Source organism: Teleopsis dalmanni, chromosome 1 (genome assembly GCF_002237135.1).
Source record: "Teleopsis dalmanni isolate 2A chromosome 1, ASM223713v2, whole genome shotgun sequence".
NCBI lineage: Eukaryota > Metazoa > Arthropoda > Insecta > Diptera > Diopsidae > Teleopsis > Teleopsis dalmanni.
The window spans coordinates 143,224,624-143,249,889 of NC_051846.1; the positions used below are offsets into that span (position 1 = coordinate 143,224,624).

At 31.3% G+C, this 25,266-nt stretch overlaps 3 protein-coding genes across 3 annotated transcripts; 1 reads left to right on the forward strand and 2 right to left on the reverse strand.

Annotated features, from left to right (window-relative positions):
* The first annotated feature begins 1,412 nt into the window (after positions 1-1,412).
* On the forward strand, positions 1,413-2,539 carry LOC119669151 (trypsin eta-like). Its single transcript, XM_038078952.1, has 3 exons — positions 1,413-1,699; positions 1,759-2,035; positions 2,093-2,539. Exons 1-3 carry the CDS (start codon positions 1,440-1,442, stop codon positions 2,447-2,449), a joined length of 894 nt encoding a protein of 297 aa, XP_037934880.1. The 5' UTR covers positions 1,413-1,439; the 3' UTR covers positions 2,450-2,539.
* Positions 2,540-14,325: 11,786 nt separating this feature from the next.
* Positions 14,326-20,516, reverse strand: LOC119666363 (putative uncharacterized protein DDB_G0282133). The gene is made up of 3 exons (XM_038075643.1): positions 19,637-20,516; positions 17,025-19,566; positions 14,326-14,480 (listed from the first exon to the last, which is right to left on the reverse strand). The coding sequence occupies exons 1-2, from the start codon at positions 20,514-20,516 to the stop codon at positions 17,045-17,047; spliced, it is 3,402 nt and encodes a 1,133-aa protein (XP_037931571.1). The 3' UTR covers positions 14,326-14,480; positions 17,025-17,044.
* A 2,788-nt stretch (positions 20,517-23,304) lies between these two features.
* LOC119669152 lies at positions 23,305-25,266 on the reverse strand (the record flags this gene model as incomplete). The annotated part of the gene is given in 1 exon segment (XM_038078953.1): positions 23,305-25,266. A coding segment is annotated over 1 exon segment (1,290 nt). The 3' UTR covers positions 23,305-23,566.

Consider the following 25,266-nt stretch of genomic DNA (forward strand, 5'->3'; position numbering starts at 1 on the left):
TTGATATAGTTGTTCTATTATGAGTGTTCGGAAAACTAATTGAATATTTTGATTGAACGTAAAAATATATTGTAACACTTCTTTAAGATAATATATATATAAATTGATGATATTAATACAAAGGATAGAAAACATTCACTAAAATTTATTGTGTTTTTAACAACGTAGCAAAAGAAAGAGGTGGTTCCTTGGTCCAAGAAATCACACATTATCTTAGTTTTTATTTTCACTAAGATAAAGTGTGTCAAACCTGCATTATTTTCAAATAATCCACAATATTTCAAAAACTTTTGACTCCAATTAGTCTTTTGATTTGAATTTTAGTATGCTTTTGAACTAAATGGTTAGAAATTGATTCTCTTAAAAAAAAATTTGGTTATTTTGTTAGAAGATCTTATAGATCTCAAAACTTATGGACGTTTTTGCAGTACATTTTTAATATATCCGTACATTATTACTTTCCAAACATGTTTACAACAGAATTTTCTATCTCTCACAAAACGTTTTCCAGTCACCAAAGAATCTTGTGATATGTTTACTATTTTTTCGAAGAAAGTACAAAAGTTTCTTCAATAACATATCTATAACTCCAAAAAGCAATTTTTTGTTTAAAAAAAAAAAATTAAGTAAATTGAAGAATATTTAGAGGGTTAAACATTTGTCTGTTTTAATAATCGAAATGGACCCAAGTAAATAAGTCAGTCAATATCACGTATAAACTGGAAAAAATCCGCACCAACAAAAAATTATATTAATGTCATCCCAATTGCAATTTGCACTCGTTTGGAGTAGTTTTTTAAAATTATCTTCAGGTGCTCCATACCATTGCGGACATAAATCGTTTGATTTTCCATCACTAACGATGAATATCTATATAAATCAGAATAAAAACTATGAAAGTATTAAGAGTTTACATAGCTATCGTTGCCTTTCAGACTATGTAGATTAAAATAAAGGTGTCGAAGTATTCCTACGGAATAACGATGATAGTGGTCATGGCTGATATTCTCTTATTTGATATCTGCATACTCATGACATTGAATTTAAAAAATAAAAAAATAAATTAAATTATATTAATTAAATTAACTAAATTAAATTAACTAAATTAAAATTAAAAATAAGAAATTAAACTCAAATAAAAGATGCACATAAATTTATATTTGTGGCAATTGGTCTGGGGTCTATTTCTGATAACAGATCTGGGGATCTACGGAAGGCAATTGTCTAGTAAAGTGATGCTCATCATATACCGTTCATATAACGCACAGATTTTATAATTTTAATACAATGAGAGTTATTTAAGCTTTTAATAATAGAATAGACCTTAAAAAAAATGACCTAGTATGTTATGTAAAAAATATACATTGTAATAAATATCAAAAAATTTTTTAGTTTGAATACAGATGTTTTTATAAATTTTAAAAATCTTGTAACGGAAGATGTTACGTACAGCTATTATTTTTATATTTTGCTTATTTTTATATACTAATCACGCGTTCGGAGAAACAAGTGATGATGATGAAGACTTTACGAATCTTATTGTAAATGGTTACCGAAAAAAAAATAGTTCACTATGCAAGTTTATTGTTTCCATTCGAATGGGCAATTATTATATCGTTGAGGGTGATAATCATATATGCGGAGGTTCTATTATATCAAAACGTTGTATTGTGACAGCCGCACACTGTCTAGTAACACAGTAAGCTTACAATTAAGTAATAAACTAACTAAATTGAATTAAATTCTACTATAACTTAGAGATGAAAATCAGTTGATTCCATCCGAACACTATTACATTGTTGCTGGGTCACAATATCGTTTGAATTCTCCACTTTCTGCCCAAAAAGCATATGTAAGCTCAACAATTGTACATCCTTTGTATAATGTGCCGAAAAGAGCTGCAGACATAGGCCTTATGATATTAAAAGATTTGCTTCAACTGGATTTTAAAACTGTAGCACCAATTCCTTTAGCTACAAAAACACCTGTACTTAATACTAAATGTACTACAGGAGGCTGGGGATCTGTGTTTTATGTAAGCCACTTCTATTCAAAATATTTTATATTGATATCTAAAATATACAACTCTTAGAATGGGCCAAGTCCAGATAACATCTTATATTCTGATCTTCACATATTGGCTTGTAACTTGAATATAAATGGCAGTTCAAAAGGTTTGATATGTGCAATGAATAATAAAGATCCGGAGATGGATTCTTGTCAGGGAGATTCAGGAAGTCCTCTAATTTGTGATGGGAAGTTATGTGGACTTGTTTCATTTGGTATTGGATGCGGTTGGGGATATCCTGGTGCTTACACCAATGTTGCTTATTACAGAGATTGGGTTCTTGAACACTCTGCATCTATAAGAGCAAATAATTTAAATAAATTTGCATTTATTGCATTAATAAGCACTATACTTATACCTTACATTACGGTATTAGTTTGACAAAAATTTACTAATTATTAATACTAGTACGTAAACTTGAACATTTGTGTGGAGACTAAATAGTCCTTAAGAATAGTATGTTTCTTTATGATCGAGAACTTGTGGTATATCTTATTTATAAATTATTTAATTTATTATGTATAAATTAAATAAATATATAATTCAGTGTAAGAATATAAATGCATTATTGCGGGCATTTATAAACGAATTAAATGTTTTTTGTGATTAAATATTCATTAACAGATCGAAATTGACTTTGAAGAGCTTTACCCTGCAAGATCATTAGTAGCGAGTGCTTAGGTGTAGCTACATTAAGACCGAAAAGCTTTCGGAAATTCTCATTTAAAATTCGCGCGCTGTATATTTTCCGATATTTTAAGTTTATGTAGTTTGGCAGCACTGTCCTTAATTACTATGCCAAAAATGAGCGCGATCTGTCAGACAGTTCGTTTACGGCAGCTGTTGAAACCAGTTCACCTCAGTAGGGCGTTGCGAAAAAAACAATGGAAAAAAATATTGAACAAAGAGTTTGCATCAAATTTTGTGTTTCGAACGAAATTTCGTGTGCAGAATCGTTGCGAATGCTACAAAAGGCTTATGGGGAATCAGTTTTATCGAAAACTCAAGTTTATGAGTGGTACAAAGCCTTCCAGGACGGTCGTACGACCGTCGAAGACATTTCGCAACGCACTACTGAGGTGAACTGGTTTCAACAGCTGCCGTAAACGAACTGTCTGACAGATCGAGCTCATTTTTGGCATAGTAATTAAGGACAGTGCTGCCAAACTACATAAACTTAAAATATCGAAAAATATACAGCGCGCGAATTTTAAATGAGAATTTCCGAAAACTTTTCAGTCTTAATGTATATTTGAAAAAATCATCCTTTGTTTACTTTTCTTTTTATATCTAGAAAAGGGTTATCGGTACGACCGTGTTTTTCTTATTGACAAATATAACGTCAAATTTAAAAACGATATATTCTTTAGTCGATAAATTATATCCAAAAGCTGGTCGATAAATTATTATTTTCAGTCTTTCATTCAAGAAAATTTATTAAACGTGGCTAACTTTCAATGAATGACGAACTTTAGTTCTAAGAGTAAGATTTGATAATCAAAATCAATTTAAGCCACCAAAGTTTATAATATAAACATGGGTATTACATATCCCACACAAAAATAATTACCTATTAAATTTAGGCACAAACAAAAGGATCATAATAGTACTAAAAGTACGGGAGTGATAATTGTGATATCAACTTTCTGATGGTATACAGATTAAACAGTCATGACCAACAAGAGCGTCATATTGCTGTGACCAATCGCCATGTGACTGTCTATATATAAGATGACTATAACATGATTTTACTGTCTATAAAAACTAATATATAACATAGTTGCTTTAACGTAGAAAATAAAGCTTGGATTAGATAAGTATTGTATGATTGATATAATTTAGTTAAAATCTGCTTAAATCGGCTTGTATTTTTTGTATTTATTCTTTAATATGAAAACTAGTGCTTAGGTTTTGTGCTAATTGAGTGACGTTTTGCTGATGGACCATACGTAAATCGAAGTATCTAAAGTTTGAAATTTGAAAAAGAGTTAATGTTATTAAAATGAAATTTTAAATTTAAAAGAAAAATTTTTGGTATAATTATTTGTCCGAAACGTATTGAAGATTTGGTATCTTTTTCACTTAAGATATATTCTAAATATCTTGTAGAGTTAATATCTTTAATTGCTTTGACATTAATATTTTTGCTTCTTTGATCCCTGAAAAAATAAGTTTTATTTGATATTTGAAACCATATTACAAATACCTATGGCTTGGTTTTAATAAATAGGGATTTCAGACTGCCGAGTGCCACAGTTTTCAGAAAACTATTTCATTCCTTTAAAATAGTACAGTTTAAAACCTTGTCGATATATTTGACAGTCAATAAATACATCAGATCGGCTGCTATAAAAAATAACAAGTTTAAGTTAACATGCGGTGGTCGTGCTTAATCTTAAAAAAAACAAACATTTTAAAATCAATATATACACAATAGTGTCTGATGCGTACGAAGGAAAGTATATTAAACTGATTTATTTAGAAAACAATGAGACAATGTGTAAGAAATGAAAAATAAATTTATTAAGAAACCTATCAGCTGTAGACGTTGAACTTGCTTAAATATATTAACTGCATGTTTACAACACAATTTGATCCCAAATGATTTAATATACATGTCCTTCCGTTTTCATTTTTATATTTTTGCAGGATATATCGTTGAATTACTGATTCTCAAACGCTGTGGTTAGGAAATGGAAAATATAAGTTGTTTCCAAATCACCACAATGCACACATGACGTTTGAACAATCAAATACACTAGTGCTCCAATACTGCAGTACCAGACTTGCTTATCTTAAAATATTGAAACTCCATTTTCGTTTATGTTTCCACATTTTTTTTTGTTGTGCTTAAGTTATTTTCCTTTTCAGTTATTGTAAGAGCTTCCCAGTTCCTTGGACATGAAACCCACTCGCACAATCCTACACACCAAAGTTTTATGGTTGTTTGCTAATAACTGCTGACTGTGCTTTTGCTTGTTCTTGTGGGTACGACGGAGTGTGCGATATGCCGTAGAGCCTTGTTGCGTGTTTCCTGCTAGCGCCTTTACACTGACCCTCCGGAGATTTAGTAAGTTTCATAAATGTCTTTCAATCATAATATTTCAATAAGTCAAAATCGATTACAAACTTCATAAGAAATTTATTGCACTGCACAAATATGACATTGAGTTGCTCTACCCCCTGACATGCCCCTTACATTCGGTTCGAAATGAGTTTATATATTATTGAGTATTATTCGTAAGGATAAGGGTTTTATTATTGCTAGCAAACACAAACACAAAAGTAATATTTACTTACCACTGAAGTGATAAAATATTTATTAAAAAAAATAATATTTTTATCACTTCGAAGCGGTGGGAAAAATGAAGTGAAGTCATAAACAAAATAGACATTGTTAACTCTTTGTTATTGTTTATAAATCACTTGTTTATGTCGTTTCAATATTTGTCAACACATGGTTTGGCAAATAAATGACAGTGATATTGGGTACTAATCCATGAGCGGAATTTGGATTTCTACGGCAAAAATTAATGAAACTAGACGCAGTCCAACAAATATTTTAAAATTAATGACTTAAAATTATATTAAATAATCGATGCCGAGTTAATACAGTATAAATTCCTAAGACTTGACTTAGTCTTATATACCAGCTCCGAAAGTATCCGGATTTTGTTGTTTGTTAACTACTCCTTAAATAATAGACCTTTTTCAAAAATTTTTCTTTTTTTGACATATGGTACAAATTTGAGCGCCATCTGTTAATTAGTTTGTTTACAGCAGCTGCTAATATGAGACTACCTCAAGTGTATTTAGCGATTTTTACTATGGAAAATTCTTGTACGCGATTTTTTGAACAAACACGGCACCACTGTCATCGCAAAGGCACCATATTCGCCAGATCTAGCGCCGTGCGACTTTTTTCTGTTCCCGAAACTGAAATTGCCTCTTCTTACCACGAAGAGTCCATTTAATCGGTAAAAGAGAATTCACCGAAGGAACTAAAAGCCATGCGTGCAAATTATATTTAATTAAAAACACATGAAACTTAAGTTTGATGCGTATTTTATTGAATGAATCTTAAGACTAGTTTTTTTTACAACAGTATTCTGTATTTATACAAAATTATCTTGAGACTAATTTTATTCTCAAGGTTGAGATGTGTTATTTATTTTATTAATTTTAATTACATTTACTATTGTTTGAAAGAAAAGGTTAAAGAAAAGGACGGAAGTCCCAACACTAGGGATTTTCCTCCTATTGTTTTTATAAATATGTTTTATTGTTATAATTAGGTATTGAAAAATGTTGCAATGTTTAGTTGCTTTCAATTTCCTGTTTAATAGATAATTTTTGTTACAATGTTTAGGTATTTTTTATTTCCTGTTTAATACAATACATAATTCAAAATATTTAGTAGTATAGAATACAATGTGTTGCTCGAGATTGTTTGTTTAGGAACAAACGATCTATACTTCTGATGTCTTGTGTTTGCTGATTATATCGTTCACTAGCGATATAACTTGCACGGGTCTACGAAAAGTGTATGGAAGATTGGGTTTATTCGTTGGCATATGTGTATCGCTTCAGAAGGAGAATATTTTGAAGGAGATAAAATAAATTTGGAATAAAATTTAAATTTCTGTGTTTTATTTACAAAATCCGAGTACTTTTTGAGTAGAAGGCATATCCTAAAATATATTACTAAAAATTATTATTAAAAATCGTTGTATTTTAGTACACTTTTTGAATATTCAAATTAAAAACCAATGTTCATCAGTATACCTATATTGTCCATTAAATTTTATGACGTTTTGCAATTTTTCGAGTAGCTTTATAACTCCATCGATGTAGAATTTCTGTGGTTTGTAGACGAAAAACTTGGCAAAATGATTTTTAGTGGTTCTTCGATCGATCAATTTTACAGAATTAAGAGAGTTTTACAGAAATCGAAACAAATGATGCTCAGATAATGCAAGGTCCGGACTATTCGATGTGGATGCATCAAAACTTCTTAACAAAGTTCCAGCAATATATTCTAAGTCATCAAAGAACATAAGTTCTTTTCGTTTTTTGAATTTTGGTTGCTTTTTCTCGATTGTTTCATTAAAATTGTGAGCAGTAGGAGCCCGAAATACACAAATACTCTTGTTTGTCACCAATTGGTTTGTGGAGGGTCACCGGCCTCAACCGGTCTCCAATATCTAATCGATTGCATTGGATATTCTCGTATTTATTAAATTTTTCATCAGTCGTAAGGAAATACTCAATAAATGATCGTTGTGTCTCGGTAGAGTCAATCAAATTTATTTTCATTAAATCATGTGGGTCCAAAACATCGAACGTCTTTACACAGCATACTTATTTGTATGATTCTAAACTATCATGAGGTTGCAATTTAGTGGCGCGATTATTTTTGAAAGCTTGCTTTACTAATTGCAAATTTTTTTTGACTTTTTTAAAGGCTGGCCGATAGCAGATATTCTTCTGCTTATCATTATTATCAATTGTGAACAATTAAAGTCTATTCTGTTGAATTTGTTTAGTTTAACACATTTTTGGAATAGACCTAACTGTATTACATAAAGATAATGTCAATGAAATATTACACATTGTATTTTTGTTTCCATCGACTACTAACTAGCTGAAGAAATATGCTTTTACCAATAATCTACAGGAGAACGAGACCTTACACCTTTAGAGAGTAGACAGTGGGCTAAGCTGTCTGTTTTTTCATTCTCTTTAATGTTCCTACTGTCGGGAACTGACTTGATAGTTTTTTCAGTGATCTGGTTTAAGCTGCTGATTTCAGCTTACATTCTCTGATCATCTTGGATTTTGAAGACTTTTAATGAAGGCTTGGCTATTAATGAAAATGGTAATCTGTTAGCAAATGGCAATCGCTAAGACTGCAGTTTGAAAAACTGTAGTTTCATTATGTAGCCAAAGAGATTAATTTTGCCAGTAAACACCTATTTTTTTGTGCAAATATTCGTAGCAAGTGAGTACACACCCAACAGACATTCGAGAAAACTTAGATGTATTTCTCGAAACATCGTTGGTTTCTTATTTTTTATTCCAAATATTATAATAAGACAACTTACAAAACTGTTATGTTCAATTGTTGTGTCCTCCTTACTTATATTTTAAATTTTAAGTTGTCATAATTGTGTATTTGCAGATATGTGAGTTTTAAGTCCCGAACCTGTAAATCCTTCAATGTTATTAATATACACATTTTGAGCAGAAATTTTGTTTTCTTTCCAAGTGAATTACATAAGCTTCATGCATTCATGTTTGTATATATGTTGGAATTTTTACTATATTTGAACTTCAAATGAAAATCCCAAACCGTAAAAGCTAATATCAAATTAGGAATGCTAAGTAATAACATAAGTCAAACAATTACATGTCATTTAAACACATCAAAAATTTTATCTGATTTGGGAAAATATTTGTCTGTGTATTGTCAAAATAATTTCAACATTTAGTAAACAATTACATACAGTATGAATCTAGAGAATGTTCGTTTTATTATCCGAATGGAATAACAAAATGATTAATGTTGCAGATATTCAAATATTTTCAAACAAAAATAAATTTATGGACAATTTAATTGATTTATTTATCTCGTAAATAAATTTAATTTATGGTTCCAAGTTTAGTTAGATAAGAATTAAAGTCTTTAAGAACAAGAATTACTATTTCCTAAAATACAACTTTTAATTTCGTCCACTTTAATGAATATTTTTGCATGTTTTTTGAAAAATTTTAATGCAGTTCCATAAAATATAATCAAATGAAAGTTGTGGACACTTTAGTTTTATTCTTGAAGTCTCATTTAGTCGAAGTTGGAAACATCTATTTATGCCAGCAATTTTAGGAATCATATTTTAGTAGCATTCTCTATTGACATTTAATTGCCTAGTCATTTCCATTTTAAAAGAATACGGTTTGATCACACTTCCAAATCATAAATTACAACAAACTCTACATTTTTCTTTATGTGAAAGTCTAAAAGTAAATGTAAAGAACTTGGTTGTTTTCAAAGTTTAGAATCAAAAATCATAAATTAGCTTCGTCTCTGAAAATGGCCTTTTCATGAAATAATTATCTGTTTCAAGTTGCTCTGAGTTCCAATATGTTCTAAATTTCTAAGCAAATAATGTTTATTTATGTCAAGTTATTGATTCAACTTAATTTTTTGACATACTGGCGTAAAAAATTTTTTAACAGAAAGGATAATCGATGTGGCACCATAAAATAGTCGAAGTCCTAGATACATCGATCTTACTAATCGGTTACTTCTACATTTTATTTGACAGTATTGAAATTTATAGCATAATTTACATAATTTACACAAAAAAAGTCAATTATCCACTACAAATATCTCTAAGAAACTACAACACATTCTAATCCCAGAAAGCCCATTTGAGCACAAACAATGGTCCGTGGTGGTACCACAGGAAGAGCGTTGGTTTGTACATAGACTAGAAGGTCAGTATACGACCAACGCCCAATGGGGGCAACGATTTCCCCATTTGGTCAAGGTAAACCAACCTGATAGTTCTATGGCTAAGTTCTTGATATTGCAGGATAACACTTCAGTCAGGTCGGTAAAAAAAGGGCCCAGAGATTTTTGATCTTATTCTAGATAAATATGGGCACTGTCATATGAGAATTAAACATTGAGGTATAAGAGTTGTGGCGCATGAATATTGCAAGCAGAAAAAAAACATATTCGCTCAGAGATCTTCTTCGAAGCGACTTGTTAGAGTGTCCCAAAAAGTGATGGAGTCCTCTTTTTGTGTGGCCTTTCGTGGAGTGCAGAACAAACAGTTTTCGGAGCTTTGTTTTATTTAGTTTATTTTATTTAGTCGCTGACCAGTAAAAGCTATATTCGAATCAAAAAAAGAGATTGAGGTTAATTTTCTACCTATAGTAAAAAAAAATGGATGTGGGTAGTTGATATGATTAACAGAGATATGATTGTATAAGGATCTAATATAAATAAGACAAAGTTAATTTACTCGAGGCAAAAAGGATGTCAGCTGGAATGTCAATATATATATATGTTGATTGGAAGAGTAAGGTATGACATCAATGACAGGAAAGCAGCTACAGTAAAATTAAAATAGAAATATAACGCAACCAAATGTCGAATGGTTTTCAATTCTGAAACTTCATGAGTATCAGTATTCAGTATTATGCTGGATAGTGGATAATGGATTATACTCTCCGCTTGCTTTTTAATAAAGTTTGTTTTTTATAATTTGAAAATCGTTTTTATACAATTCAAACAAAAAGAATATATTTATGTGAACCTATGCGAACTATTTTTATTCGACTGAAACTCTTTAAATTAATTTTTTGTCAGACATTGAATTTACTCGCATACGTATACCTAAGTTTAGAATATACATTTCAGGTATACGCATATGTGAATGTATATGCAGACGTGTGTGGAAAAACAGCTGCCGACATTCGTAGCAATTTTTGTAGCTTTTCAATTTGCATTCTTCTGAAACGGTGCCTTTTCCTATTCTTCAAATATTTTTCATAAACAGCGTGCGCCCCAAAGCAAACAAAACAGATCCTTAATCAAAATCATGCGAAGTGTTATACTCGCAGGCGGGAAGTTCATTTCCATTCATTATTTCGAGAATTTTATTCACATTTCAGCGCTTTTCCGGTTTAGCATTTTTCATTTGCATTCTCCGCTGGCTGAGGTGTAGGAATTAAAAGTAAAAATAATAAATGAAAAATGCTGAATTGAAATAAATAAAAATAAGTGGCACAGAAAATGTTTGCTAGAAGAAATCGTTAAGAATTTTTCTGGATTCGCTGGCAATGGGCATAAATAAAAGATTATATTGTAATTTGGAAGCAGTGAATTCGCAGGTGCATTCTCCGGTGGCACCTGCTGCTTAGGTTAATGAATGCGACATTTTCAGCAACATTTTTAGTATTTCGTTACTTTGCGCTGGAAATGGCTTGGCCCAGCTGAATTTTTGTGCTTGAAAGCGAAAGGATGTCTTTGTTATTAATTTCAGCGTATCCCGTTGAGTGTTGAGAAAGGTAATCAAACAGAACTTATTCATTTCATTTCATAGTAATGCAGGATTAATGCACACAAAATGGCCAGGAGTTATTCTATAATGACATCCTGCTCTTGCATTAACTTTATTCTAATATTGCTGAAGGCGAAATTTTCTGAAATGATGGCTTACGCAGTAGTTACTTAATGAGTGCAGGATTAAATGGAATATTAATAATATAAAGTGTAATTAACTCTGTCCTTCACCTTTTGAACTAAATTCTTTGAAATACAGAAAGCGAGCGTAGAGTTAATTTTGATGATATAACAAAAATTAAAAATTGAGTTTTAGAAATATTTAATACTATCAAATATTTTGAGTAACAATTTATTCGTTATTTAAAGTTATTAACAAACATTCGGCAGATCCTGAAAATAGGCATTCCTCACTTTACCTGACCCATATCTTATCGCCGAACCATTTTTTCTGCTTTGAAAAGAAGGAATAGACACAGGAAGCTAAATGTGGAGAATAATATAATATTCTTCCTATGAAGAAGCTCAATTTATGAATTTTGGTCATGAAGACTGCACAACTGCTTACCTGTGCATAGTATTGACAGAAGATCAATTTTTACTTCACCAATTGCGGCTGTTTTGGCTTTAAGTGGATACTGAACCTATTTAATAGTGCTCAATAATGTTCATAGGTTATTGTTAAACCCATTTCAAGAAAATGTATGTTACTTATAACGTGTGCATCTTAAAAAAATATAGCCATGATCTTCTTTGTTGCAAGTGTTGTACGAGTCTTCTGCTTTGTCTCGGTCTCCTCGGTGTTTGATATATTGTGATATTCATTTCCGTTTACGAAATGGTACAAGAACTTGTGCAGATTACGGTTAAACATCGTCAAACACTTCTTTGAAGTAGTCACAGGGTTACATTTATAGTTAAGTGTTAGCAATCTAGGAATCCTTCTCTATTTATAAAGTTCTACATTGCAATTCATGCAGAAACCACATACAGACAATAGCAAAGAGTACACTACACAACTACGTTAAATTCAATGACATCACATCGTCGTCATATTAAAAAAACTATTGTATGGTATACCAGTGTGCGGAGCAGGATACAAACTATTACCTAAGACTTGATGCCTCATTTGATAACACCTTATCTTATAAGCAAAGAATTGGCGGTATCCTGTGCTCTATGGTTTGAAACTACTTTACAGTAGATAGCCAATGATGATGGTAATTCTATATTGTTTTATTCTCTATTGTTTTAATTCCCCTATAAAAAGTACTAAATACTTTATCAGCATTTTAACTTTCAACAAATATATTCATTTAGAGTAATAACTAAAAATATTTACATATTATAAAAAAATCTAATCACAATGTCTTTGGAACAAAAATGTTTGCTATGAAGGAAACTATAGCTAGCCATAAAGAGCATTATATATTCAACACATCATCAACAACATTATTAAGAGAAGCGAACTATTCCTGGAGTGATATATGCCGCGAATCAAGTAACCGAATCCGATATAAAAATATGGTAGAGGCCCTATGCTCCACTGGGAGACAAGGATAAAAGAGATATATTCAACACATATATATTTATAGTATCTAACAGTTTAGAGTGTGACTCTAAGACTAGATCACTAGATGATGCTTGCTCATTCGTCATGCTATTGCTTGCTATACCCTTGCCACAGAAAACTGGTACTCATGAACCAGTTTTGAAGAACTAATAGCCTTGTCTAAATGTACTTACGTATGTTTTTCTGAGAAAGCTGATTAAAAATGTGAATAAATAGTTTACATGGTTTTTGATACTTATTTTAATATGTTTTAAATATTTTGAATATGAATATATATATAAAAATATATATAATATGTTGAGGCTAGTTGAGTTGAGTCAGTGCACATGAGCACTTTTACTCTCTATTAACTGCAAGGTTTCTAAAAAACCCCTCTTTGCGCCTTGACTGGATTTTTGTTTATCACTTCATTAGACTAAGCAATAATTGACCTCAGATCTGCATATCTCCCCGAGGAACCTGAAACCATTCTGAGATTTAATAACGCGGTGTTAGTAAGACTGTCAGATTTCGCAAATAATTTCAGGGCTCTATCCTTTATGTATTTTTTGATGGGATCAATCTTGAGGTCCCTGAGGATGTCATTCGTCCTAATGTACCAAGGAACTTTGAAAAATCTTCTCAGAGCCTGGCTTTGTGCAATTTCTAACTGGTGAATAGTAGTGTTTGAAGCTTTGCTAAACGCTACGCAACCATATAGAAGTGACGGACAAATTATTTGGGTATATATCAGTTTCCTGTTCTTAGCATTGAGGTTTTCATTTCTAAATAGCGGTTGAAGGTAATGAAGAATTTTGGCGCAGTTAATTCTTTTCAGTTGAACATGTTTAAGCCAATAAAAATATGTTTACAAATTAAGAAAAAAATTTAAATACAATTTTTTTTTTTTTCACTTTACCTTTTTTATTGTTTTTTATGTGTAACAAAAAGTATGATTATTGTGACATTAAATATGAAAATAGTATTGTTTTAGTAGTTTTTGATAAGTATGTAAATGAAGATAATGAAGACAATATTATGAATATTGGTAAACTATTTCACAAACATTTTCTGTAAAAATAGTACGAAATAAGAATAATATAGTGCTAGAATGCAGCATTGAATAGTATCCTCTTCTCGTACATGTAAGCTTAGCGTCTATGCGGATTTCTTCTTTAATTTTATACTTTAAGCAAAATGATAGAAATTATAAAATATGTGTTAGCCAAATTTACTCGATATCGTACCTAAATGAAAGTTGTTAGCAAGTTAAAATATTTTAAAATGTTGCATTTGCACTGCAACATGCAACATGTAACAGCTGCACTTATCCTGACTGTTGTCTGCCTTTGGTTGACCGCATGACAAATTTTGTTTATGTTAACTTGGCTGTAATTTCACTTGTAGACAATTTCAACTTATTCCATAGTTTGGAACTACTGAGATGAGCTGCAGCATTTGTTGTTCTTTGTTGCAGTGGCACATTTTGGATGTGGGGTCTTGCCGTTGCAGCACCAAATAATGTCACAGATAAATTCATATACAATGATATTTACATATACGTCTTGCATTAGAAACAAATGTTTATGTGCTTACTTAAGTTCCTCGGTTTTGTACTGATGCTGGAATACGGCCATTTTCAGTTTTGTGGCATTCACCATAAATATTTGCCAAAAAATTGCCAACTTAAGGATTTTTGTTGCTGACATTGTTATGGTTTGTTGGTGTTGTTTTTCGTACTACTGTAGCGCAGGTGTTGCAGAAAGTCTCTGATCGTATCTGTGTATCTAAAAAAATATATAATGTTTGAGTATTGTATATAATAAATAAAGTAGGTACTTGTTTGTTTGGTTTCTGGCAATGTTGTTTCAATCAATTTAAGATAATAGAATGTCGAAGCAAACTCAATCAAATAAAATATAGCATTAAGCATATAATGCATATTTAAATTATTTTTATTTGTCGGATATTTTGTTATATTTAAAACAAATTGTGCGTAAAGCACTTCATATACTAACATTGGTGAGTTCGCGATGCGAGTTCTTATTACTCGACTGAAAACCGCTTAATTAAAGCATATTTTCACACATTTTCTCGCATTTCCACACATACTAACAAGTAGCGGATTATTCAAGGAAACGCTTCCGTGCATTAATGAAAATACGAGGTGGAAAGGAGGCGTTTATCTCCATTCGCATAATGCGAGTGTACAAAATAGAATTTAATTAAAAGCAGCTTATGCAAACAAAGTAATTTTAATTGAAGTAAAATTGCTCAGCATCAGCGTTCAGCAATTAGACTGCTGATACAGTGCGGAGACAGCGGATTGGCAGTATCATCGCCGTTATCAAAACTTTCACCCCTGCTCCGGGAGGCGAATAAAACCAATGAACTATGAGTTGGAAAAAATTGCTGGAAAATAAGAATGTAAAGCAAACAAAAAAAGGATGCTAAATTCTTAACGCAAATTAAATGCTTGATGAGCGTGAGATTTTAACTGAACTCAACTGTCAGTGCAGCAATCTAAACTGTCATGTCAATTCTAATAATGCAAACTTATACGTTTCATTACTGGAAGTCATTTAAATGAAATGAGAGAAGCTTTAATCGCCCAACACATAAATAAAAAAATAAAGTTAAAACCTTTTTTGCGGAATAGAAATTACTACTTAGAGCTTGGTCTACTAAAATTGACTATATAAAAATATTTTATCATTCCCTACACTTTCTAAATAATTTGAATATTTTTTATTTTATTTAAGTGTTCAGAAATTCAAGTTATTGCAATTAAACGAGAATCTTTTGCCGTCAAATCGACATGTAATTAAAAATCCATCATCTCTACAATGTCAGGCGCTTTTTCTCTGCAGAAAGAAATTAGAAAAAATATTTAATTAATTTAAAGAATTTTCATTCTAATTTGATTAAAAAAGACAAACAATTATATCTAATTGTAAATACATGGGTTATTTCACCGAATAAAACCTAAATGGTATTTATAATTGAAAGCTCGACTTTTAATTTGATAATTTTTTATTACTAATTTTTGATTTTTTGATATTAAACACTGAAATTAAATCCCTTCTTCAAAAGAGGGCTTGAATAATTTATATTTTTAATGACACGACACTATAGGTAATTGCCAGATGCTTTTCGTCAAACAGTGTGCAACTAAAGTGACTGACAGAACAGATTTAATATTTATATATTATGTATTAGACAGAAATGTCTTATGCAACAAAATATCACATCTATCTGCTAGAGAATAAGATTCACCCTTAGTAAGTTTAGAACCAAAAGACGGACATGAGTGCAAACCTTTCTGAACTCGTCAGTAATTAAGAATTTCTTATTAAAAACTTTTGTTGTTCAAACAAATTGCTTTTAGCTAAAGTCAAATGTAGTACAGAAACTATTTAAAAAAATTTTTATTAACTGCTTTTAAACATGTTCTCCTATTACCAACATGGAAAAGAAAGAGGGTAATCAGAAAGAGGTAATCTATGTTCTTACTGACTTACTGGATTCCATCTAGATTAGTGCAAGAATGTACGTATTACATGAATGTACTAAGCGGCAGGTTCAAGGTAACTCTAATTTGTGTGCCCGGGCATTTCAACATAGTAGGAAATGCTTCCAGTTAAGTGCAGATGAGCTTGCTAGACTGGACACCTGTTTTATGAAAACTCCTGACACAATCCCTGCCTTTGCCAGCTACAACGAAGTCTCAAATTGTTCTGTAGCCAGGTTAAGGGCAACATGAACAATATTTTCCAAATGTAGAACCTCTAATTTGATACATAGAAGCAAATCAGATATAGGAATATTTAATAAACTTTCCAGTTTCAATAAATTTTGTATAATAAATAAGGCTTTAGGTCAGCTGGATAATGACTTGCAGTAACAAACAAATTATTTACGTATAATTAAATATAAGTTGTATCCATCTAAATCTATCTAAACAATTATTAGACAAAACAGTCAAACCAGCTCCATAGCCCGAATCTATTCAATAGTTTCCTAGTGAATATGTAAATTTTAATAGTTATCTTCGGATATAAACAAAAGTTGAAAAAATTCGAGATAAAATTTTGATATTGTAGAGTACTTAAATAATACATTACCGAAAAGTGCACAAGGCAACACTGTTTATTGTGCACTGCTTTTAGTTAGTCGTTCATGAGGAGTTGGCTTCTAGACATAAGGTGAACACGTTTGTTAAGAATACTAATAAATAATATCTAAGATATTACAGATATTTTAGTGACTAACTGCAACACTTAAAGGGATAATTTGCAGAATAGCAGAATAGTAGTTTGAAGAAAACTTACATATTTTCTCGAATCGGTTTTCATTTTTTATTGTTGCGGTTCGTTTTCTTTAAATTATGTGACTCTGTGGTTGAGTGATTAGAACTTCTTTTCGGGACTCTTTTATTATTATTTTCAATGTCCCTTAATCCCTCCAAAAGAGTATTAGAAGTTTGTATTTCAAGATCTTCAAGTGTTAGATTTCTATACGATGAAGTTTGCACAATTTTGTCCACCATTTCAATCTCTTCATCATTGGAATAGCTCAACTCACTCTCTGCTTCAATTTTAGTTGGTCTATTGGCTTCATCAGACGTATCAGGCTTTTGTTGTTTAACATTTGTAGTGTGCTTTTTGTACTGTTTCTCATTTTGATTCTGATTTTTTTTATTGACTGGAAGCTCTTTTGTAGATTTTCTACTACTTGCTTTATCATTACCTGTCATTTCAATATTTTTATCAGCGCCTGTTTCTTCAGGTCGACGACTTTTGTCACTCACTATTTTGCAAATTTTCTCACCCATTAGTTTTAAAATATTTCTATTCGAATTACTAGGAACAATTTCAGTTTTGTGATTTTGTTTTTCATAACACTCAATTTTGCTATTTTTAATGGAGAATGACTCTTTTGTATTTGTTGTACCAGATGGTTTAGTTTGAGTAGTCTCTTTATGTATATCGATTTTGTGTTTTTTTTCAAAAGAAGGCCTGGTTTTTTCGATTTCATTTTCTGATAATTCAAAATTCGCTAATTGATTATTTTTGATATCCTTTGGTTTTGTATCATCATTTACAATTTCATCTTGTTTTCTTCTGTCTTCAGAATGATGCCTATTTTCAGTTTCGTAACTGAACTTTTCCTTATCTCGAAATTGCATATTTACAGCACCAACTAACTTTTTCGTATTTGTTCTATCAGCTAGTTTTGTATGCAAGTCTTCCATATCAATATCATTTTGTTGATTTCTATCTAGAGAACGACGAGCATTTCTACTTTCGTGATGTGACTTTTCTTTATCTCTTATTAGATTATTTTCAAAGTCAGAAAACACGTTCGTGTTTCTTCCACTTGCTGGTTTTGTTTCAACATCTCCCTTATCCATATTGTTTTGTTGACTTATATCTATAGAGCACTGAGTACCTCCAGTTTCGTACCTGGGATTATCCTTATTTTTAACTTGATTAAAACTGTTTTGATTGACATTGGAAATATCAGAAAACCTTTTTGTTTTTCTTCCATCCACTGATTTTGTTTCAACATCTTCTTTATCAGTAATGTTTTGTTTATTCCCATCTACAAAACTATGGCCATTTTTATTTTCATAACCTGACTTTTCTTTATCTCTAATTAGATTACTTTCAAAGTCAGAAAACACGTTCGTGTTTCTTCCACTTGCTGGTTTTGTTTCAACATCTCCCTTATCAATATTGTTTTGTTGACTTATATCTACAGAGCACTGAGTACTTCCAGTTACGTACCTGGGATTTACCTTATTGTTAACTTGATTAAAACTGTTTTTAATGACATTGGAAATATCCGAAAACCTTTTCGTTTTTCTTCCATCCACTGACTTTGTTTCAACATCTTCTTTATCAATAATGTTTTGTTTATTCCCATCTACAAGACTATGGGCATTTTTATTTTCATAACCTGACTTTTCTTTATTTTTAATTAGATTATTTTCAAAGTCGAACAACTTAGTCGACTTTGTGTTTCTTTCACTTGCTGGTTTTGTTTCAACTTCTTCCTTATCCATATTACTTTGTTTACTTCTATTTGCTGAGCGATGACTACTATCAGTTTCGTAACTCGATTCTTTCTTGTCTCTAATCGCATTATTTTCATTATCAAAAAGCTCTCCTATGTTTTTTTCACCTTTTGATCTTGTTTCAACATCTTTATCAATATCGTTTTGTTTACTTCCATCTACAGAACGACGAACATTTCTACTTTCGTAACTTGGCTTGTTTGCGTTTCTTCCACTTGCTGTCTCAACATCTTCCTTATCCTTATCAATTTGTTCATTTCTATATGTAGAGCGCTGAGTACTTCTAATCTCATAACCAAACTTCTCTTTACTTTGAATTTGATTAATTTCAATGTCGAAAAACTCTGCGTTTCGTCCTCCTTCTGGTCTTGTTTTATCATCTTCTTTATCAACATTGTTTTGTTTACTTTTATCTGCAGAGGGATTAGTTCTCTCAGTTTCGAAACTGGGGTCTTCCTTATCTTTAATTTGATTGTTTTCAACGGCGGGAGATTCTTTTTCAAACTCTTTTGATTCTTTGTGTATATCTTGAATACTTTCAACTTTGGAAGACTCTTCTATACTTCCCACCTGAATCGGTTTCGATTCCGAAATTTGATTATTTTCATCGTCATTATTTTCATTATTCTTAATCTGCTCTTTTTCTGAAAACGATTTTGACTGAGAATTTTCTCTTTTAGATTCTTTTGGAGATGATATATTTGGTTCGAACGAATTTCTTGCAGTTTGAAAATTTTGTTCAGACTTCAGACGTTGGTTGATCGTTGTCAAATTGACCAGAAGTTTTTTTTGTACTTTCAGCAAAAGATTTATTATTATTATTCTTATCAAAGGGTTCTGTTTGAACTTCTTTGTTGATCATACAATTGTTTCTTGTGCTCTCATTTACATCTTGCATAAATGTTTGTGTGTTTTTATCTGACGTTGTGCATTGTCCATTTTCAGTTTCAAGACAATCTTGTAACAGAATGTCAACAGGTTCCAAACGTATTGCTTTAAATGTGTAATTCAAGGAATCACTATCTTCAAATTCGTCATCAGAGCCTATGTCCATAAAAATATTATTCCCATTATAGATATCTGGCATACATTGACAATAGTCGCAAGTGCACGACTCAAGATTGTCGTTAGTTTCTCTCTGTTTTAGAGTATCGCCGCGTTGCGAATCACTACAGTTATTATTACCGTGAAAAAATCCACCACATTTTTTACTTCTTTCCGGGTACCGAGAACATTTATTATAGTGTTCATTCATTGAACTGTTAGCTCCACAGGTTCCTTGATTTTCTGGTAATGACCTTCTTTTACATTTTGAATAATCCGAATTTTCTAATATCATACACATTGAAGAATGATTTGATAGTTTTGGCAATTGTTTTCTGTTGGATACGCAACTACAACCTGACCGATCATTATATTGTTGTGAACTATGTCTCTGCTGACTGCCAGACGGACGACTTTCTTCTCGTTCGTAATGTATTTGCGGCGGATGTTTTCGCTCTGTTGAACATTTTCGTCTATGTTGACAGTTGTGATGGCAGCAATGTTTGTTGTTATGTTTTTGTGGAATACTAACCATGGGCGAACAATTGCAGTGTCTGTTATTCGAGTATTTTCTAAAGATTTCATGCGTAAGGTCTGCAAATTTTTGTAGTTGATCGTAAAATTCTTTAAGATCACCTAGATTTTGTAGTACATTAGTAGATCTTTGGTGATTATTACGCCTAGAGTTGCGCGGCCTCATATCATGCTCGCTTGAACAATCGTAATATTTATCATGAGAATTTCTAGAACAGTTCGCACGGTAGTGATTTGACATGATAAAATAAAAGCGTTTACTTTGAGAAACTATTATTATACTCGGTAAATTTTATGCAGTACCAAACAGAAATCACCCACAGTGATATCGCTGATGGTGTTATTCTGCCAACTATTGTGAAAGATAAGTCTGTCTACTATTAATTTAGAAACATATTTAAAATTGTAAAACAGGAAAATAAAAAATGTGTAGAATTATTGTTTTATATATATATTTGACTTTTACATCAGAGTATTTAGATTATTTAAGAAAAAAAATTATTATTAATATTTTGGAACCAAAATTAAAATATTAGAAGAATCTATATAAACGAAATCGATTAATGGAAACATATCCTAAGTACATGAAGTATATGTTTTGGAGATTCATTTTCCAATATGTCACAAAATATTTTGAAATCATGTAGTTTCACCTACAAGAATTAACGTAGTTTTACATACAATACATTAACTGCTGTATTCTATTGGTCTCGAGTGTCACAAGACAGAAAGTCTCTTGTTAAAGTCTTTAAAATAGTTCGTGGAGAGCAACGCTAATCTCTTGTGAAGTCTCTAGTCAAATAAGAAACGACAGAATTTAACTATGAGAAAGCAATAAGCGATATATTGCAAACTCTCATCGAATATTTTATCGAATATTCTAATCATCTGTTCAAGTGTATGCGTGTGTAGGTGATTATCATCTTAACTCTATTTCATCTATGGACAGTTTCTAATCACACTAAGAATAACTGAATATGGGGGCTTTATGAAATGATGGATCTGATGTCTTTGTGTCTGTCTGTGTTTAACAGATTTCGCTGTGTTTTTAGGTTGTTGTTGTGACTGTCAGTTGAACAGTTTCAGTTTACGATCTTTAATGTATTTTTCGACTGAATCGACTCTCAGATCTCTCTGAATATCCGCCCCTCTTATGTACCACGCGACATTAACCAATTTTCTTAACGCGATATTTTACACTCTTCGAAGAATTTTTAATGTGGCGTTTGGCGCTTGACAGAACGCAATACTACCATAGAGTATTCCTGGTTGACTCTATTCTTCATATTGAGTTTTGATGCTAATACGAGAGTGGAGGAAATGCATTGTTTGGGCAACTTGAGCTCGTTTGGATTTGAAGTGTGCCTGCCACAAGTGCTTGTTGTCGAAGGTTATACTTAGGTATTTGAGAGTATCGGCCCATTCTATTTTTTGTTCAATTACCTTTAGTCTTCTGGGTGCTTGGCGGAAAAAAACGGAAATAGGCATAGGGTAATGATAAATGAAAAAAATTAATATAATTGATCTCTACCTTTTTACAAACAAAAAAAAAAAAGATAAAAGTAAAAGTGAAAAGATTGCTGTTTTGAGATTGCTGGTGGGATATTTAAGGGGTCACCATGGACTGCGTTATTACCTTAATGAAATAGGTCTGTCCGAAGGAATGGAGTGTCGATTCTGCTTGGAAGCAGACGAGACTTCCAGTCATATTCTCTGTGACTGCCCAGCCTTGATCTGGGCAAGGAGGAGGTCGCTGGGAGGAGAGCTGCTCTCCCCTTCTGACGTTAGGAGGTCCTCAACGGACGACATTCTGGCCTTCATTCAGAAAGCAGAATGTCTTCTGTTCGGTTAGCGTCAGTTGCAGCACAAAAGATAAATCTGGTCGCAGTGCTTTGCTCCGTTGGGAGCTAGTATCCAGTTTATTCTTATCTTAAAAGTCAAAAAAATTATTTTCAGGAATTGAAAAAAAGTAAAATGCATTTCAAAGTAAAATCCCAGAGTAATGCGAAGTTAGTAGATAGCGCACTATTCTTGTGAATATGATTTGATTGTTTAAATATTTTTATTATTTTAAGTAAATAAATAAATACTTTTTAGCTATTTCATATGTCGTCAAAATGTATTTGATGCAATATAAATGTTCTTTGATATTACAGCTCGAGACCTTTAACCTCTTTTTATACTTTTTTTGTATTGAGGGAAAACACCCATAATATACATAAGATGCATTCTTTATGAGAAATAGGTATATCGTGAATATGTCAACTTTGTCTGATACTGATAGCATGTTGGTAATTTTTTTTATATCCAATCATATATTTTGGATCTTTAAAAATATTTTCCAACAAATTTTCTATAACATTTAACAGAAGAAATAGTTTATAACATACTTAAAATATAAATTATTTCACTTTATTTTAATTTTTTGTGAATTGTTGAAACGATCTCTATAGTTTTCACACATACTCGTTTATTTAACCTCAAATTTTCGACCAATGATAACAAACACCTATTATTTAATATCCAAAACCATAACATTATTTCATTATAGTCGTCATATGATTTTCTGTTAGCACTGAGTTGTATGTAAAGTAAAGCAAAATTATTTTATGCGATTTTTGCGACTAAATTATAATTAAAAAATTAATCACAATTTTTTTTATTTATTTATATAAATATTATTGCGGCTTAACTTTTTTGGTTCACTATATGTGGATAAGCCCAAAACACAACAAATGTTTTTCGCCAATCTAAATGTTTCATCGAAAATATGTAGTTTTGGATCAGTAAAGCATAAAATTAGAAAGTCTAGTCGAACAAATACAGCTTTGGAAGTCCAGGTACTAAATGTATGTTGGAAACCCAAATAAAAATACTTCCTTTTTTGTTGGCAGATGGTGACTCGAAAGCCTGAAATACTAAATTTAAATAAAATTAAACCTTTTGTTTCAAAATTGTGTTCATATCTTCAATCTATTTGGAATTTACAATTGAGTACCTGTAACTAAACGGATAATATTTTTTATATAAAACAAATGTTTTGTATATTTCTACTATTATAAAAAAAAGCAGCTCAATATTATTGCATATATCAACCTTCTGTGTGTTTTTTATGAATGTTCTGAGTTTTATATACTTATAATTGCTAAAATTAAAACTTTTGCAACGTCAACTTTGGAAGACTCTTGTATATTTTTCCTGCAATTTCGTTTAGCTCTATTTTTTTTCAATATGCATTTCTGCACTTTCAAACAACCCCTCTGCACTTTTCCCATCAGATGATATAAGTGTTGCGGTATCCTTAGCAATTTTGTGCTGCGTGTCTTTAGCTATAGAGCTAAGAATATTTTTAGTTTCGTGATGCGACTTTTCCTTATTGAAAGACTCGTCTGTACGTCCTCCAGCAAGTGTTTTGGATTGAATAGTTTTTATCTCACTTTCTATTGGTTGACCTGTTTTCACAGGATAATAATTATTTCCAAGCTTTTCATTAATTGATTCATGATGATTATTTTGATTATATTCAACTTTGCAAGACTCTTCTGCTCCGCTGCTGACAAGTGATTCAGGTTTGCTTGTTTCCAAACAATTATGGCAATAATTCAAGACATATCCCTGATCTTCCTGATTTCTAATATGACATTGTTCAGTATCGAATAACTGTCTCATATTTCCTTTTTCAAATGGTGTGGTTTCTATAGTATCTTTAAAAGTTTCGTATTGTTTATTTGTATCGAAACAACTATGTATATTTTCTGTTGTATTATTTGCTTCTGTCTTATTCTTCAGTTCAGAACTGTCATTTTTTGAAAGTTCTTGTATGACTTTAACATCTAGTGGAATTGTTTGAATATCTTTCATATCAGCTTCGTTTGGTTGAACTGATTCTATAGTATGACGTCTATTTTGAATTCTTAGATGTCTTATTTCCTTGTTTATAATTGGACAATTGTTAAATTCGGAAAACTCTTCTGCATACCTCTCGACAAGTGGTACTGGTCTGCTTTTTTCTTCAAACTTTTTTGGAACATATGTTAGTAATTCCTGACTTCCATCATGATTTCCTTTGATATAAATCCATTCATTTTTAGGTGCTGGTTTTTTAATATCTTTAGCAAATTTGTATTGTTGACTATTTTGTTTAGAACTATGAACTTTATCAGTGCAGTTATGTGTTTCTGCTCTATTTCTCAACTGATAACTTTCATCTCTTGAAAATTCTTTTACTTGAATTGTTTGAATAACTCTTACATCAGTTTCAATTGGTTGTCCTGGTCCTATAATACAACAATTATTTTCAAGTCTTTGATGAGTTAATTTATTACTTATAATTGGATTATTTTTAACTTCAGAAGACTGCTTTACTCTCATTCTAACAGGTGGTGTTAGTCTGTTTTCTTCTTCAAATCTACTGGTATATTTTAATATATATCCTGGTAATTTCAGACTTTTAATAAGGTTTTGATTTTGTTCGGCATCAAATAGTTTCTTTTTACTTTCACTCATATATGGTACAGAACTTGTAGCATCCTCAGCAACCTTGTATTGCTGACTACTTTGAGTAAAATTACGAATATTTTCAGTCCTCAAAAGTGATTCTCCCTTATGCCTCAGTTTATTACGCGCAATACTGGAAAATTCTTTTACGCTTCTTCCATCAATGATCTCCGCTTGAGTAACTTTTTCAGTTTCGATCAGTTTATCTTTTTCCAGAGAATAACTTTTATTTTTCAGTCCTTGAACAGTTGATTCTTGATAGATATTATGATTATTTTCAACTTCAGCAGATTCCTTACCACTCCTCAAGATGAGTGCTGTTGGTCTGTTTTTTTCTTCAAACCTACGAGTATATTTTGATATATGTCCTGAAAATTCCTGACTTCTATTATAATTTTTATTGATATTAATCCACTTCT